The following is a 17,780-nucleotide window of genomic DNA, read 5'->3' as shown; positions in this document are numbered from 1 at the left end:
AGTGTCACTGCTGCAGAAAAGGTGGACGTCATGGAAGGATTGTCTACGGAGTCTCTCTAGTTGGAGGTTAGGAATAGGAAGGGGTCAATAACTCTACTGGGTGATTTTTGTGGAGTTCTGCATAGGTACGTTCCAATGAGACAGGGAGGTTATGGTAGGGTACAGGAACCGTGGTGTACAAAGGCTGTAGTAAATCTAGTCAAGAAGAAAAGAAAAGTTTACGAAAGTTTCAGAGAGCTAGGTAATGTTAGAGATCTAGAAGATTATAAAGCTAACAGGAAGGAGCTTAAAAAGGAAATTAGGAGAGCCAGAAGGGGCCATGAGAAGGCCTTGACGGGCAAGTTTAAGGAAAATCCCAAGGCTTTCTACAAGTATGTGAAGAGCAAAAGGATAAGATGTGAAAGAATAGGACCTATCAAGTGTGACAGTGGGAAAGTGTGTATGGAAGCAGAGGAAATAACAGAGGTACTTAATGAATACTTTACTTCAGTATTCACTATAGAAGAGGATCTTGGTGATTGTAGTGATGACTTGCAGTGGACTGAAAAGCTTGAGCAAGTAGATATTAAGAAAGAGGATGTGCTGGAGCTTTTGGAAAGCATCAAGTTGGATAAGTCGCCGGGACCAGATGAGGTGTACTTCAGGCTACTGTGGGTGGCGAGGGAGGAGATAGCTGAGCCTCTGGTGATGATCTTTGCATTATCAATGAGGACGGGAGAGGTTCCTGAGGATTTGAAGGTTGTGGGTGTTGTTCCCTTAATCAAGAAAGGGAGTAGAGATAGCTCAGGAAATTATAGACCAGTGAGTCTTACCTCAGTGGTTAGTAAGTTGATGGAGAAGATCCTGAGAGGCAGGATTTATGAACATATGATTAGGAAAATTCAGCATGGCTTTGTTAAGGGCAGGTCGTGCCTTACGAGCCTGACTAAATTTTTTGAGGATGTGACTAAACACATTGATGAAGGAAGAGCAGTAGATGTAGTGTATATGGATTTCAGTAAGGCATTTGGTAAGTATCCCCATGCAAGGCTTATTGAGAAAGTAAGGAGGTATGGGATCCAAGGGGACATTGCTTTGTGGATCCAGAACTGGCTTGCCCACAGAAGGCAAAGACTGGTTGTAGCTGGGTCATATTCTGCATGGAGGTCAGTGAACAGTGGTGTGCCTCAGGGATCTGTTCTCTTACTCTTCGTGATTTTTATAAATGACCTGGATGAGGAAGTGAAGGGATGGGTTAATAAATTTGCTGGTGACACAAAGGTTGGAGGTGTTGTGAATAGTGTGGAGGGCTGTTAGAGGTTACAGCGGGACAGTGATAGGATGCAAAACTGGGCTGAGAAGTGGCAGATGGAGTTCAACCCAGATCAGTGTGAGGTGGTTCATTTTGGAAGGTCAAATATGATGGCAGAATATAGTATTAATAGTAAGACTCTTGGCAGTGTGGAGGATCAGAGGGATCTAGGGGTCCGAGTCCATAGAACGCTCAAAGCAGCTGCGCAGGTTGACACTGTGGTTAAGAAGGCATTGGCCTTCATTAATCGTGGAATTGAATTTAGGAGCCGAGAGGTAATGTTACAGCTATATAGGACCCCGGTCAGACCCCACTTGGAGTACTGTGCTCAGTTCTGGTTGCCTCACTACAGGAAGGATGTAGTGCAGAGCACATTTACAAGGATGTCGCCTGGTTGGGAAGCATGCTTTATGAAAACAGGTTGAATGAACTCGGCCTTTTCTCCTTGGAGTGACGGAGGATGAGAGGTGACCTGATAGAGTTGTATAAGATGATGAGAGGCATTGATCGTGTGGATAGTCAGAGGCTTTTTCCCAGGGCTGAAATGGCTGCCACAAGAGGACACAGGTTTAAGGTGCTGGGGAGTAGGTACAGAGGAGATGTCAGGGGTAAATTTTTTACTCAGAGAATGGTGATTACATGGAATGGGCTGCCAGCAACGGTAGTGGAGGCTGATACGATAGGGTCTTTTAAGAGGCTTTTAGATAGATACATGGAGCATAGTAAAATAGAGAGTTCCAGGTAAGCCTATCAATTTCTTAGGTAGGGACATGTTCGGCACAATTTTATGGGCCGAAGGGGCTGTATTATGCTGTAGGTTTTCGATGTTTCTATATAACTCCTCTGAGTTTTATATGTGTTTTAAGAATTTTATCTAAATTTAAATGTATATCAGTAAAACTGCATGAACTGTGTTTAAAATGCTTTGTTAGCTAGAAGTATCACCTCCTTGGTGGGGGAGTGGGGGGAGGCACTGCTCAAATACTGGTTATTAGCAGGTAACCACACCGTGGAAGGAAAAACAGGGAATTGATCTAGCTTTGAAGTGTAGGTAGCTACAGTACAGCCTCCATTTAGTGAGGGCACCCACAGCTATCTCTCTGAGAGAAGGGTAGTGATCTTTGTTTAAGGTCAGGACTTCTCCGGCAGCAAAGCCCATACCATCACCTATAGAGATGTCAACTGTTCTTCAAAACAAAAAAAAAACTAGACTTATTGTGAAGGTTCTTTAAAAACAGAAAAATCTACCAATTGCAAATTAATGATACTAAAAATAATATTGGTTTGATAGTCACAAAGCTCATTTTGCCAAAAGTTTGCCTGTGATTATTTCAGCTTTTCTGTCGCTTCGGAATACTTTGAATTTACAGTTAAAATAAAACATACCTTTCAAAATTCTGACAGGTAATTTTAGCTAAACAATCAATACCAAAAGAAACATTGTTTTGTTTTTTTAACTGGAATTTTCATTGACATTTAACAAAGAGTGGAAGCAGTCTTAGAAAAGATCAATTAAAATAACAAATATCATGTTATGGAGACATTTCATTTTCCTCATAGGCACTTTGAGTCAAATCTCAGATATGCTATCAGTACATTTTTCTTAGGTCCAGCTTTCAAATTCCATGGCAGGAAAAGGTCACTGACAAACATTTGTTTAAAGACAACCAACAGTGCTTGAATCTGACTAGGCTTTATACACAAAGCAGTCAAGATTAAGCAGCTGAAACAAAGCCCAATTCTCCTCTCTTTTCCCCTTCCACATTTTGATTTGAGAGGAACTGACATTAACCTTTACTCATAATCCCAGTTCTGATCATTAATAACATTACACAACTTCAGAACTTCACAGAAAATGTTCTTACATTTCTCTGCAACTTTCAGCAGCACTTCAACCAAATAGTTTTGGATTCAAAACTACTCCTAAAAGTAACCTGGTACACTGCAGGAGATAAAAATCGGCAACTCTCAGCCTTTGCTTTCCTTTGATATGGTAGCCCCTCAAATAATCAAACTGAGTCATGACAAAAGTTGGCCTGTTTGTTGTGTGTCTGTGCCAGGTGATTATGTAGTTACGAGTCAAGCATTTTATCATTTTTTATTGAAATGGCGGCGTTTATCAGAATGAGCATTTGTAGCTCTTCCAAGAGGCCTTTGAAAAACAATGAGGTACTTGTTGTAAACATGCTCCTTACATGGTGAGCTTCATGTGTCACCATTTGTTGTGAAGTTGTAAATATGCTCTTTATAACCATGCTTATAAATTTGGTACAAGTAATGAACAGTGTATAACTATCTCTAATATGATAAGCTGATGACTGATTGATTTCAATTAGTTTTCACAGGATAATTCATCTTTTAAAATTGTCTTTCATTTCAAGATTACTTGTTTTCATTCCATATATTGCAATTAGATTTATGGACCTAACTGCCCTTATTGATGTAAAATGGACCCATTACCTCAATCTCAGTTCATAAATCTACTGTGACTTTTAAAAATACAAAAAATAATGCTATACAGTACATGCATTTTATAGCATGAGAAGCAACATCTATGCACTACCAGCCTTGCAGTTATGGCAGTGCCAATTAGCATTTAGGACACAACAGCAAATCTGCTGTGCTCTCTCAAGTGAGAATGACCTGGTGGTGTCATCCGTATCACTCATCAATCATCAGCAGGCAGGAAAGATCACATGACCAGATCTCACTTCCTTGTTTCACAAGTGATTGACATGGAACCATTACATGATGTTTCTCAACAATCTTCATCTTCAGAGCTGCTGGCAACCTCACCCTTTATCCTTTACCTCAAGAAAGTATACAGTACTGCTGAGAAATGACTCCAGAATTCCCATGTCAATCATTAGGAGGGATGCAGGAATTTAAAAATGTTAACTTTTTAAAAAATATATATTAGATCCAAGTCTTTCTTCATTTGAAGACTCAGGAAACTGCAGCTGCTTGAATCTGGAGTAAATAACAAATTCTGGAAGAACTCAACAGGGCAAGCTGCATCTGTGGAGACAAAGAAATCGTTGATGTTTCCGGTTGAAACCCTGCATCAGATTTTGATAGTTCTGATCGGGTGTCCTGATGTGGACTCAACATGGAGTGGCTCCGCAGATGTTGCCTAACCAATCGAGTTCTTCCAGCAGTTTTTTTTTTGTTCTGTCTTCATTTGATTGCCTCCCAAATCTCTGCTGGCATTCTGAGGAAATAATTACATAATTATCCGAGCACACAATATTTACAAAATTCAGTCACCCCTGAGTAGGATCAGTGAAGTTTGAGATTACTCTATAGGTCATGCACTCCACTCTTAGTTAATTTTATATTCAGGCAGCAGACTGATCCAGCTTCATTCAAGGCTGAATTTAAAACTTGATCGTAGAAGGAAAAGGTTGATACCAATGAAATCAGACCACCTAATTTGTTAATTAGGGCCATTTAAGCAAATATGTCAATAGATTGCATTTTATTTTGAAAAAAAGTACTTACATTTGAATCAGAATCATTTCCATTGATGCAAACAACATCTTGCTTTTGAATTGTTATAACATCTTTTGAAAGCCTTAGTCGGACATCATAGGCATTCTCAGATTCTTCATCAAAAAGGCGTGTGATACCAGTCTTAGTCTGCAAAACAAAATAATTTTTTTCTGTAAAATCTCACTTATTTCACAATTAATCTACAACTTCACTAACAAATCATGTATAGATGTGTTCATTCCTATATTTTTGATTCACATTCCATAACTTTTTATCCTATCTTTCTCTGCTGACCCCTGAATACATGGTCTAGCTTGGGTACTGGCACAAATGTTGATTGGTCTCAGTAGTTCACTCTCCATAATTCAGTATAGGTAAGCAATATGAATTTGCTTCCTTCACTTTAAGTCTATAGACACACAGAATTATTTTAGTACTGAGGGATCATGACATTATGATTCGACGCTGATACTAGAACTGAACTTTCTCACCCACTTACTTTCCTGGGTGCCTTGATCATATCAGTTAAGATCAACATATTCAGTAGAGTCCAGTGATTAAATCTGGGGTACTTAGCATTGGGTCACTCTGCATAATGTCAGCTAACAGCTTCACCCATGGGAATATACTGAGGTTCAATTTCACTCAGGTTATCGGCAGTGTGGTGGCAGGTAAGTTTCACTGTATATATTTACAAGAATTAGGAATCTAAATTCCATCCATTTTTTGAGGAATAATGTTGGTAAGTCATAGAAAATAAGTTACATTAAAAAGGGCAGACTGGGTTCTTTATTGTTTCAATGTTGTATTGCATTCTATTTCCAGTGGATTAATTTCCATGGTTGTAATCAAAAATGACCATTTTTAAATGACAATTTCAGATCCTGATGGCTCCTTGTATTGATATTACTCATACCATTCTTTTTATTATTGACCAATGGCAGTGAAGCGAGAGGGCAGTTAAATAAAGATAAGGATGTCACTGTACTGTAGCTGTTGGCATGACACTATTACAGCTTGGGGCATCGGAGTTCAGAATTCACTCCCAGCATTTTCTGTAAGAAGCTTTGTATGCCCTCTCGACAATGTGTGAACTTTCTCCAGCTGCTCGAGTTTCCTCCCACACGCCAAATGCGTACTGGTTAGTAGGTAAATTGGTCATTGTAAATTGACCTGTGATTAAGCTAGTGTTAAATCTGGGATTGCTGGGTGGCATAGCTCAAATGGCAGGAAGAGCCTATCAATGCGGTATCTCTAAATAGTTAACTTAATTGGAAAAGAAAATATTTCATTGATTTTTTTTATAGCAGAACATATTATGTGATGATGTTAGTCATGATGTCATTGAATATTAACATAGAATAACTATTTAAAAATTAATTGCTGCTCAGAATAATTTTAAACATAATTTGCATGAATTTATCTACAATAATAATACATTTAAAATCATATTTTTCAATTTTAGGAGGTTGCAATTTAAGTAACTAGAAACTGAAGTATAATAACAAAGTTAATTATGTAAGGAAAAAATTAACAAGTGCTATACGTCGAGTGTCCAGCATTTTGTGCTCAAAACGCCAGTGACCAGCCACACATATTTGATAATCAGAGGGGTTCTGACACTTGGAATGTATTGTATTCCCATTGTAAAAATTTCAGTCTGCGAAAGTGACCTCGCTATATATAAAATATATAGTTCTTTCAACATTTGGTAGGTTTCAATGAGATCCCCCTGCATTCTTCTGAATTCCAGTGACTACAGGCCCAAAGCTATCAAATGCTCCTCAGATGTTAACCCCTTCATTCCACAAATCATCCTTGCGAATCTCCTTTGGACTCTCTGCAATGACAATACATCTTTTCTGATATATGGGGCCCAACACTGTTGACAATTCTCTCAGTGCAGCCTGACTAGTGTCTCATCAAGGCTCAACATTAACTTCCTGCTTTTATATTCTAATCCCCTTGAAATAAATGCCATCATTGCATTTGCCTTCTTTACCACAGACTCAACCTGCAAATTAACCTTCTGAGAGTCTCCTAAGTCCCTCTGCACCTCTAATGTTTGAATTTTCACCCATTTACATAACAGTCTGCACTATTGTTCCTTTTGCCAAAATACATTATCATACATTTTCCAACACTGTATGCCATCTGCCACTTATTGCCCATTCTTTCAATTTGTCTAAGTCTTGCTGCAATTGCATTCCTTCCTCAGCACTACCTACCCCTCCACCTATCTTTGTATCATCTGCAAACGTTGCCACAAAGCCATCAATTCCATTATCTAAATCATTACCAAACAATGTGAAAAGTAACGGTCCCAATACTGACCCCAAGGAACACCGCTAGTAGCTGGCAGCCAAGCAGAAAAGGTTCTCACTCGCTGCCTCCTGCCTGTCAGCTATTCCACTATCCATGCCAGTACCTTTCCTGTAACACCAAAGGATTTTGTGACACACACACACACACACACACTAATTTTATTGCTAACACTAGGCCTGCAAACAGGTGCACATTTACTTTCAATAAAAGGAAAGCCCTAGGAAAGAGTTAAACAGCGCAACAGTATTGAAATCAGAATCAGAAGCAGAATCAGGTTTATTATCACTAACATCTGTCATGAAATTTGTTAACTTAGCAGCCGCAGTTCAATGCAATACATAATATAGAAGAAAAAAATAAGACAATTACAGTATATCTATATTGGAGATTAAAAATTGTGCAAATACAGAAGTAATATATATTGAAAAATTGAGGTAGTATTCATGGATTCAATGTCCATTTAGGAATCGGATGGCAGAGGGAAAGAAGCTGTTCCTGAATAGCTGAGTGTGTGCCTTCAAGGGCATGCCCAGGGTGCTGGGGGTCCTTAATAATGGGCATTGCCTTTCTGAGACACCGCTCCTTGAAGATGTCCTGGGTACTTTGTAGGCCAGTACCCAAGATGCAGCCAACTAGATTTATGATCCTCTGCAGCTGCTTTTGTCCTGTGCAGTAGCATTCCACCCCGCACCCCCCATTCCAGACAGTGATGCAGCCTGTCAGAATGCTCTCTATGGTATACCTGTAGAAGTTTTTGAGTGTTTTCATTGGCATACCAAATCATTTCAAACTCCTAATGAAGTACAGTCTCTGTCTTGCCTTCTTTATAGCTACATTGATATCTTGGGACCAGATTAGGTCCCAATTGCAGAGGGAAGTACAGGAGGCACAGGTTCTGTGACTTATCAATCAGGATTGTGGGAATGATGGTGTTAAATGCTGAGCTATAGTCGATGAACAGCATCCTGACATTGACCTATTGTGATGATAGGCAAATTGCAATGGGTCCAGGTCCTTGCTGAGGCAGGAGTTCAGTCTACTCATGACCAACCTCTCAAAGCATTTCATCACTGTAGAAATCATGCTGTATGTAACAGATCTCTGTCCCTTATACCTCCCTGGGAACTGCTGGATTATTTTTGCTATGACAACAATCAACTCTCTCTTTTAGCTGCTTGCTGAACCAGTAACTGAACCACAATTGGGATATTTAAACACCACCTGGTCATAATAACTTGCATATGTGAAAATTATCCTTCATTCGGGTTGCAAGGATGTGCCCAGCTGGTAAGATTCCATTGTACGTTGTCATAGAAAGGCAGTATATTCTGGGTTAAATCAATTTTCAATCACCAAGCAGAGAGAAAAAAAAGGTTCTAAATTATCCAATTTGTAAGCACTATTAATTGGAATTCAATTCATTAATTTTGGAAGTATATTAACATTCTCTGTGGTGAAAGAATAATTTCATTATATAAAGCATTCAGCTTCTAGCATAGCAATCAAGTCTATACACATTGAAATTTTAGGCTAATGTACACACTGTAAGATACTGTACATGCACTGTATCTTTCTGTACAGAACAATCTATGCATTTCTTTTTTGATACATTCTCTGCTCAATTCCTCTTGCAGATCAAGTGAAGCTAATCGACTGATATCTGGGTAATTGATTAGGGGGCCAAGATCTACATCTACTATTTGCAGCAGAAAGACCATACCTGGCCAGTAATGTACTGACATCTGACACTGTAACTTTGAGTTAGGAGCTATTTATCCCAAAATGTCATTACAAACAATGACAAAACTCATAGAAAATTTCAATCTGGCCAAAAGGAAAGCAATATTTGCTGGTAAATAATGTCAAGCTTACTAATTCCAATGTGTACCTAAAGGATATACACGCATGACTACAGCATAACTTGACAAGTCACAATATTCATACCAAGCATATCAGAGATATTCAGAAAGGTTCAGTTATTGTGTACAAGAAAGCATCCAGCAAAGCTTGAATGACATACAAAATGCTGGCGGAACTCAGCAGGTCAGGCAGCATAGATTAAAAGCAATAAAAAAGTCAACATTTTGGAGTGAGACCCTTCATCAGGACTGGGAAGGAAGAGGAAAGCAAACAGAATAGAATATGCAGGGAGAAGACAGAGTACAGGCTGGCAGGTGATAGATAAATCAGGTTAGGGGAAAGGTGGGTGGTTGGGGGATGCAGGATGAAGTGAGAAACCAGGAAGTGATAGGTGGAAAAGGTAAAGGCCTGAAGAAGGAGGAATCTGATAGGAGAGAAGAGTGGACCAAAGAAGAAAGGAAAGGAGGTGGGGTATCAGAGGGAGGTGATAGGTAGATAGGTAAGGAGAAGAGAACTTGTAAGAAGGGAGCCAGAATAAGGAATGGAAAATGAGAGAAGGAGCAAGAAAGCTTTCTTTATCAATATCCAAATCAAAATTCAGAATCAGTTTGTTTTCATTATCTTCTATGAGTTGTGTTTTCTTGAACCACATCAGAATTAGCAGTACAGAGGAATTGGAGGCCATTAAATGTATGAATGTGGCTCAATCCCCAAAACCTGACCAATTCTCAGATCTTGTGGGAAACTAAAGCTTCAGCTTTGCTTCTTTTTGATCATAGTTGAGAGCTAAGCATCCATGGATGTACGTTATAGTGACTGTGCAGGCAAAGGGTATGGGATTTCTCTGTTGGTAAAAAATGAAAACAAATCCTTACAAGGAGGTGACATATGATCAGCATGGTTTCCTTCAGGGAAAATCTTGCCACACATATCTCTTGGAATTTTTTTGAGGAGATTAATGATAGGATAAGCAAATGAGTGTCAGTGGAAGATGTTTACTTGGATTTTCAGAAGGCTTTTGACAAGATGCCATACATGAGGCTGCTGAACAAGATAACAGCCCATGGTATTACATAAAATATGGATAGAAGATTGACTGACTGGTAGGAGGCAAAGAATATGACTATGAGCCTTTTCTGGTTGGTTGCATGTGACTAGTTGTGTTCTGCAGGCATTGATGATGGGATTGCTTTTCTCACGTTATTTATCAATGATTCAGAGGGTGAAAGTCATAGCTTTGTAACCATGTTTGCAGATGATACAAAGATGAGTGGAGAGACAGATAGTATTGAGGAAGTCGGGTGTTTGCATTAGGAGACAGATTCGGACAATGGGCAAAGAAGTGGCAGACAGAATGTAGTGTACGGAAGTGTATGGCTATGCACATTGGTAGGAGGAATAAAGGCATAGACTATTTTCTAAACAGGGAGAGAAATCAGAAATCAGAGGTGCAAGAGGATTTGAAAGTCCCCATGCATGATTCCCAAAAGGTTAGCTTGCAGGTTCAGTCAGTGGTAAAGAAGGCAAATAAGGACTAGAATATGAAAGCCAGGACGTAATGCTTTATAAGCCATTGGTCAAACTGCACTTTGAGTATTGTGAGCAATTTTACACCCCTTACCTAAGAAAGTTATGTTGACATTCAAGAGGGTCCCATGGAGATTCATGAGAATGATCCTGCAAATGAAAGGGTTAATATATAAGAAGCGTTTGATGGCTCTGGGCCTGTACTCACTGGAGTTTATAAGAATGAGGGGGAATTTCATTGAAACCTATCAAATATTGAAAGGCCTAGATAGAGTGGACGTGGAGACGATGTTTCCTGTAGTGATGGAGTCCAGAGCCAGAGGGCACAGTCTCACGATAGAAGAATGTCCATTTAGAACAGACGAGGAGGAATTTCTATAACCAGAGGGTGGTGAATCAGTGAAACACTTTGCCACACGCAGCTGTGGAAGCCAAGTGATTGGATATATATAAAGTGGAGGTTGATGGGTTCTTGATTAGAAATATCAAAGGTTGTGGAAGAAGATAGGAGAATGAAGCTGAGAAGAATAATGAATCAGCCATGACTGAATGGTGGAGCAGACCCAATGGACTGAATGCTTAATTCTGCTCCTGTGTGTTATGGTCATATTGTGTTCATCTCTGGGAAAGGGTAAAGTTCCAAAGGACTGTATACTGCTTAATATAATACATTGTTTAAATAGTAGCAAAATCAAATCAGAAACTTGCAGTACAGTGAATTGGTAGCTCTGTAAATTAGAAAGGGGTTTTGTGGGACTGGATCTACCCATATTTGACAAGGCTGGGTCTGATCGTGAGTAGTCAGCATGGCTTTGTGCATAGCAAGTTGTGCGACAAATCTCATGGAGTTCTTTGAGGAAGTAGCCAAGAGGGTAGATAAGGGTAGGGCTGTGGAAGTTGTCTCTATGGAATATTAGCAAGAACAAGGTCCTTTATGGCAGGATATTCTGGAAAGTTAGAGGGGATACTGGGGATGTTATTGGATTGGATTCAGAATTGACTTAATGGTAAGAAGCACACAGTGATGGCTGAGGATTGTTTCTTAAACGAGAGGCCTGTAACTAGTTGTGTACTGCAGGGGTTGGTGCTTGCATGTTATTTATTTTTAATCTATATAAACATAGAAGTGTACAGGCACTTCAGCCCACAATGTTCTGCCAACCTTTGAACCTACTCTGAGATCAATCTAATGCTTCCCACTCACATAGCTCTCCATGTTTCTTTCATCCATGTGACATCTCTGAATTCTTAAATTGACCAAACGTATTTGCCTCTATTTCCAGGTCTGTCAGTATATTCTGCGTAACCACCACCCACTGTATAAAAAATTGACCTCTGACATACCCCATTATTTCTTAAATCATCTTATTGTGTCTTGATTTGGCATTTTCACCTTTGGAAAAAGGCACTGATTGTAGATTTCTTAACTATCCTTTTAACTGTTGTGGCAACTGTGAAGGATCTATGGAGGTGGATCCCAAGATCACTGTTTTTCTACACTACTAAGAATTGTACAGCTTACTCCATTATCTGCCTTAAAATCTGACCTTGCAAAGTGAAGCACTTAATATTTTTCTGGATTGAAATCCTTCTGAATCTTCTCAGCCCAGCTCTATATTCAGTCAATGTCCTGTTGGCAACTTTCTACACTATCCACAATACCACCAATCTTCTGTCAACTTCAGACTTACCAACCAACTCTTCTTCATCCAAGTCATTTATAAAAATCATAAAGAGCTGTGATCCAAAACTAATCCCTGCAGAATACCACTGGTTAGTAACCTCTAGGCCTAACATACTCCATCTACTACCACCTTCTGCCTCCTCGGGGCAAGCCAATTCTAAATCCACACAGCCAAGTTTCATTGAAGTAACTCCTCACTTTCTGAATGATCCTACCACAGGAAACTTTATCAAACACCTTACACGGCATTCACCACTCTACATTCATCGATCTCTTTTGTTACTACCTCAAAGAATTCAATCAGGCTCACAAAGTATGACCTGCCCCTCATAGAGCCTTGCTGGCTATCCCTAGCCAAGTGCTCATAAATCCTGTCTTTAACTCTTCAATAGTTTTCTCACCACTGGTGTAAGATGTACTGGTCTATAATTCCAGGATTTGCCCTATTATCTTTCTTGAACCAAGGAATGACATTTGCCAGCTTCAAAGCTACTGGTATTTCTCCTGTGGCAAAGATCATCGCCATAGGCACAGCAGTCTCTTCCCTCGCTTCCATAGTAACTTGAAGGATATCCCATCTAGGCTAGGAGATTTACAGTGCCTATAAAAATTATTCAACTCCCCCGTCCCCTACTGGAAGTTTTTGTGTTATATTGTTTTACAATATTGAATCGCAGTGGATTTAATTTGGCTTTTTTGACACTGATCAACAGAAAAAGACTCTTTCGTGTCAATGTGAAAGCAAATCTCTGCAAACTGATCTAAATTAATTACAAGTATAAAACACAAAATAATTGATTGCATTAAGTATTCACCCCCCTTCAAGTCAGTATTTAGTAGATGCACCTTTGACAGCAATTACAGCCTTGAGTCTGTGTGGATAGGTCTCGATCAGCTTTGCACATCAGGACACTGCAATTTGTCCCCATTATTCTATACAAAATCTCTGTCAGATTGCATGGGGATCATGAGAGAACAGTTCCTTTCATGTCCTACAACAAATTCTCAAATGGATTGTGATCTGCATTTTGGTAGCCTGTCTAGGACATTAACTTTGCTGTTTTAAGCCACACCTGTGCAGCCTTGGCTTTATGCTTGGGGTAATTGCCTTGCTAGAAAATAAATCTTCTCCCAAGTCGCAGTTCTCTTGCAGACTGCATCAGATTTTCCTCCAAGATTTCCCTATATTTTGTTACATTCATAAGCCTTCCAGGGCCTACTGCAGTGAAGCCACCCCACAGCATGATGCAGTCACCACCATGCTTCATGGTCGGGATGGTGTGTTTTTGATGATGTGTAGTGTTTGGCTTATGCCAAACATACCGTTTAGTCTGATGACCAAAAAGTTCAATTTTGGTTTCATTAGATCATAGAATCTTCTTGCAGCTGACTTCAGTCTCCCACCTGCCATCTGACAAACTCTAGCTGAGATTTCATGTGAGTTTATTTCAACAATGGCTTTTTCTTTGCCACTCTCCTATAAAGCGGTGACTAGGAAGGCACCTAAGTACAGTTGTTGTTTGCACAGTCACTCCCCCCTCAACCACTGAAGCTTGTAACTCCTCTAGAGTTGTTATAGATCTCATGGTGGCCTCCCTCACTAGTCCCCTTCTTGCACAGACACTCAGTTTTGGAGGCTGACCTGCTCTAGGCAGATTTACGGCTGTGTCATGTTCTTTTCATTTCTTGATGATTGACTTAAAAGTACTCCAAGGGATACTCAGTGACTTGGAAATGTTCTTATTTCCATCTCCTGACTTGTGCTTTTCAATAACCTTTTCAATGAGTTGCTTGAAGTGTTCTTTTGTCTTCATGTGGTCATTTTTGACAGGATACTGAGTCATCAGCAGTTGGACCTTCTAGATACCTGTGTACTTTTACTTCAAATCAATTGAAACACCTTGACTGCACACAGGTCTCCAAAAACAGATCTCCATTTAACTAATTATGTGACTTCTAAAACCAAATGGCTGCACCAGTGATTATTTTGTGTGTCATATTAAAGGGTGTGAATACTTACGCAATCAATTATTTTGTGTTTTATATTTGTAATTAATTTAGATCACTTTGTAGAGATCTGTTTTCATTTTGACATAAAGGAGTTTTTTCTGTTGATCAGTGTCAAAAAAGCCAAATTAAATATTGATTCAATGTTTTAAATTAATAAAACATGAAAATTTCCAAGGGAGATGCATATGTTTTATAGGCACTGTATCTCTTCTCATGTTTTTTAAAAGGTCCAGCACTTCCTCTTGCCAATAGGCACTTCCACCATCTTAGACTGTTCTACACTGTCCTCACATTCAATGAAGTCCTCCTAACAGGGGAATACTGAAGCAAAGTATTCATTAAGGACCTCCCTTACCTCATCCTACTCCAGCCAGTAGGCATTTCCTCTTTCATCCCTGATGAATCTTAAATTTGCTCTAGTTATCTCCTGTTCTTTACATGTAGAAGTCCTTGGGGTTTTCCTGAATTCAATTTGCCAGGGCCTTCTCATTCCTTCTTGCTCCCCTAAATCCTTTCTTAAACTCTTTCCTGGTCAGGTTAAAACTCTCAACAACTTTAATGCACAATCATGGTTAATAAATTTGTAGATGATCTTAAAAAAGATAGGATTGTTGATAGAGTCAAAGGTTATGGGAAATTGAAGTTGGATACTGATCAGCTAGGACGTGGGCTGAGGATTGGCAAATTGCTTTCAATCCAGATTACTGAAAGGGATTACATTTTGGGAGGTCAATCCAGGGTAGCACTTACAGTATACAGTGAATGCTAGAGCATTGAGCAGTGTTATCGAACAGAGGGACCTCTGAAACCAGCTGAAACCAGTGAAGGTAGTTAGGATGTCGGAGTAAGTGTTCGGCATGCTGGCCTTCATCTGTCAAGCCATTAAGTACAGGAGATGGGAACTTATGCTGCAGTTAAATAAGACATTAGTAAGACACACTTGGAATGTTATGTACAGTTTTTATTGCCCTGATTTTAGGAAAGAAGTAATTAAACTTGAAAGTGTGCAGAAAGGGTTTATCGGATTGTTGCCTGGATTTGAGATCTTGAGTTACTAGGAGAAAATGAGTAGACTAGGACTTTATTCACTGGAATGTAGGAGATTGAGGGTGAATTGATAGATCATGAAGGGCATAAATAGGGTGACAGCACATTGTCATTTCTGTAGGGAGAGGGCATAGATTTAGGATCAAAGATGGGAGATTTAAAAAGACATCAGCAGAACTTTTTCATGCAAAGGGTGCTGAATATTTGGAATGAGTTGCCAGAAATAATGATTAACAAAGCCACATTAGCAACATTTAAAGGTCATCTAGATAAGTACATGGATAGGACAGATTTAGAGGGCAATGGGCCAAATGAGTCCAGGTGGGACCAGCTTTCTGGGCAACAGTCACCATTGATGAGTTGGGCTGAAAGGTCTGTTTTCATTCTGCATGACGCAATCACTCTGTGACACTAACTTTTTTTTTAACAATAATTCAGTTATGTTGTAGCTATACAAAACATGCTAACTATTCTGCTTTAGAATTTATATTAAACATTGCTTGGTTTTAGGTGTATTAATGTTGAATCATTTATATTGCTTCCTCAGTATGCTTAAAGAGTTGTTGAATTTAACTCTCTGTTTTCCACATTCTCTTGGATGTAATTGTCAGCTTGTATGAAGAATCTGTAATTTGAAAATTATCTTAGCAACTTAATTTTTCTAACTTCCCATTGAGATAGGAGTTTATCACAAGTTTAGATTCTTTTTTATTGTTTAAGTTGTAATTGGCATTTCAATTTGAAAGAGGCTGTTTGCCTCTGGGGGGTGAAACTTACACAGTCTGATAGCATAAAATAGAAATAGGAAACCAACAGTCCATTTCACAAACCATCAGAAAATGGAGCTGTGTATAACACAAGCTGCTGATTCACTATGGTCCAGAAAGAATTCAGTTTACAATAATAACACTGATCAATAAAGCAACCACTTCAAACCATTTCTATTATCTTTAGTGCAAGATATGCAAAGAATTTTGTGAAATTAGCCTGTGTTGAAACATTGCAGCCCATAATACTTTAATTTTCTTGTACCAGATTTTTCTGGTTTTATCAGAAATAACGAAAAGCGTTTTGCAACTATAAACTGAGGCAACAGATTTAGCTCATTTCAGCATTCAGTGTGTACACCATTGCACATTTCTGCTGACATATAAAAGGAAATAAATCTTTCAATGGAAAGCATGATTGCAACTGAAATTCAATTTCTCTCTCCAGTTGTGGTTCATTGCCTACCTTCTGTGTTGTTAAGTCAACAATTAGTCATGTAGTGGTATAGACCTGGCCCTGCTCCTGCACCTGGGATAGAACATGATTTGCAAAGTTTATCAACCTAGCATTTGTTTCATGAGGGTGTCCACAGTGGTCAAAGTTGACTAATGGAAACTGCCACACTGTGGCAATAGTTATGAGGCATGCTTTGTCACTGAATACAAAGTTTTGGAATGTTGATGACTAAGGCTTCAACATCAAGAGATATGGAAATGAGAGAAAACAGTCAAATTGGAAAGTCAGAATTGTCAGAAAGTCAGAAATTTCATAGAAAGTCTTTTCTCGTTGGTGGATAATGGCACATGCAACAATTTGCCTACTGGCCGTCATGCTATATGAAACACTGTCAGATGCCTTGGCTTATCTTCAGAAAATTTATCCTCAACCGATACTCCCCTTCTAGAAAAATTGATAGTTCATTAAAAAGCTGTTCACTTCACATCATGACAGATGTTATTTCAAGCTGCTTCCACCACAAAATTTACTGGAGTAGTTATGAGTATGACATTTGTCTGAAATGTATTCTTGCATATTTAGTTGTCCTGATTAAAATATTAGAAATATTTTAGAAATATTCAAAACTTCTCTATTTCATAGTGTCCGATTGTATAACCTACCAGCAACTTAAAGGAAATAACTTTCAACTGATTTTTACTATTGGTCATTAAAGTAAGATAAAAAGATACAAATATTACTTTGGAAATTATACTTAATCTCATATTTTATTGGTTATAATAAAGTGGCATAAAGAAATAAAAATAATTCTGAAATCTTGGGGAACAGATTCAAGGCAAGACATGTTCTTGATGTAAAATTCATAATGAGCAAAATGAAAGAGACTGGAGATTATGAATTAGCATGGAGGCTCAGATAGACTCCTCTTTGCAATTGATCAATTTAGATCCACATTCCTACAGTGATAGTACAAACAGGAATACTAGCCATTCAAATCAAATAACTCTGCAGCAAGTCTCCTCCCAAAACAGTTACTTCATCCCAATAGAAAACTATGGGAACAGCACCGCATATTCCTCCAGAGTATCCTACAACCTGGTGGCACAAATTTGAATTCACCAACTTTCAGTAACTTCTTCCCCTCTGTCCCCTTTCTCTCTCCTCCTGAACTGCCTGGCTTCCATCATGTCTCTTTCCTTTCCTCTACCATCTCCATCTGACATCACCCTTCTCAGTGGCTCCTCTCCTTACATGCCATGCTCCAACTTCTTTTCCTACCAGATTCCATTATCTTTAGCCCTTTATCACTTCCCAACTTCT

The 17,780-nt window shown here is 38.9% G+C and overlaps 1 protein-coding gene across 1 annotated transcript in view; it reads right to left on the bottom strand.

The window, feature by feature from the left end:
* Positions 1-17,780, bottom strand: part of sntg2 (syntrophin, gamma 2) — a 290,541-nt gene that overhangs the window by 256,222 nt on the left and 16,539 nt on the right. Inside the window, exon 3 of the mRNA XM_073055362.1 lies at positions 4,793-4,930. Coding sequence (XP_072911463.1) covers positions 4,793-4,930 — 138 coding nt within the window. The remainder of the gene's footprint in view (positions 1-4,792; positions 4,931-17,780) is intronic.

Source organism: Hemitrygon akajei, chromosome 9, assembly GCF_048418815.1.
Source record: "Hemitrygon akajei chromosome 9, sHemAka1.3, whole genome shotgun sequence".
Lineage (NCBI taxonomy): Eukaryota > Metazoa > Chordata > Chondrichthyes > Myliobatiformes > Dasyatidae > Hemitrygon > Hemitrygon akajei.
The sequence above is the reverse complement of the archived record's forward strand: the minus strand, read 5'-3'. Positions and strand labels throughout refer to the sequence as shown.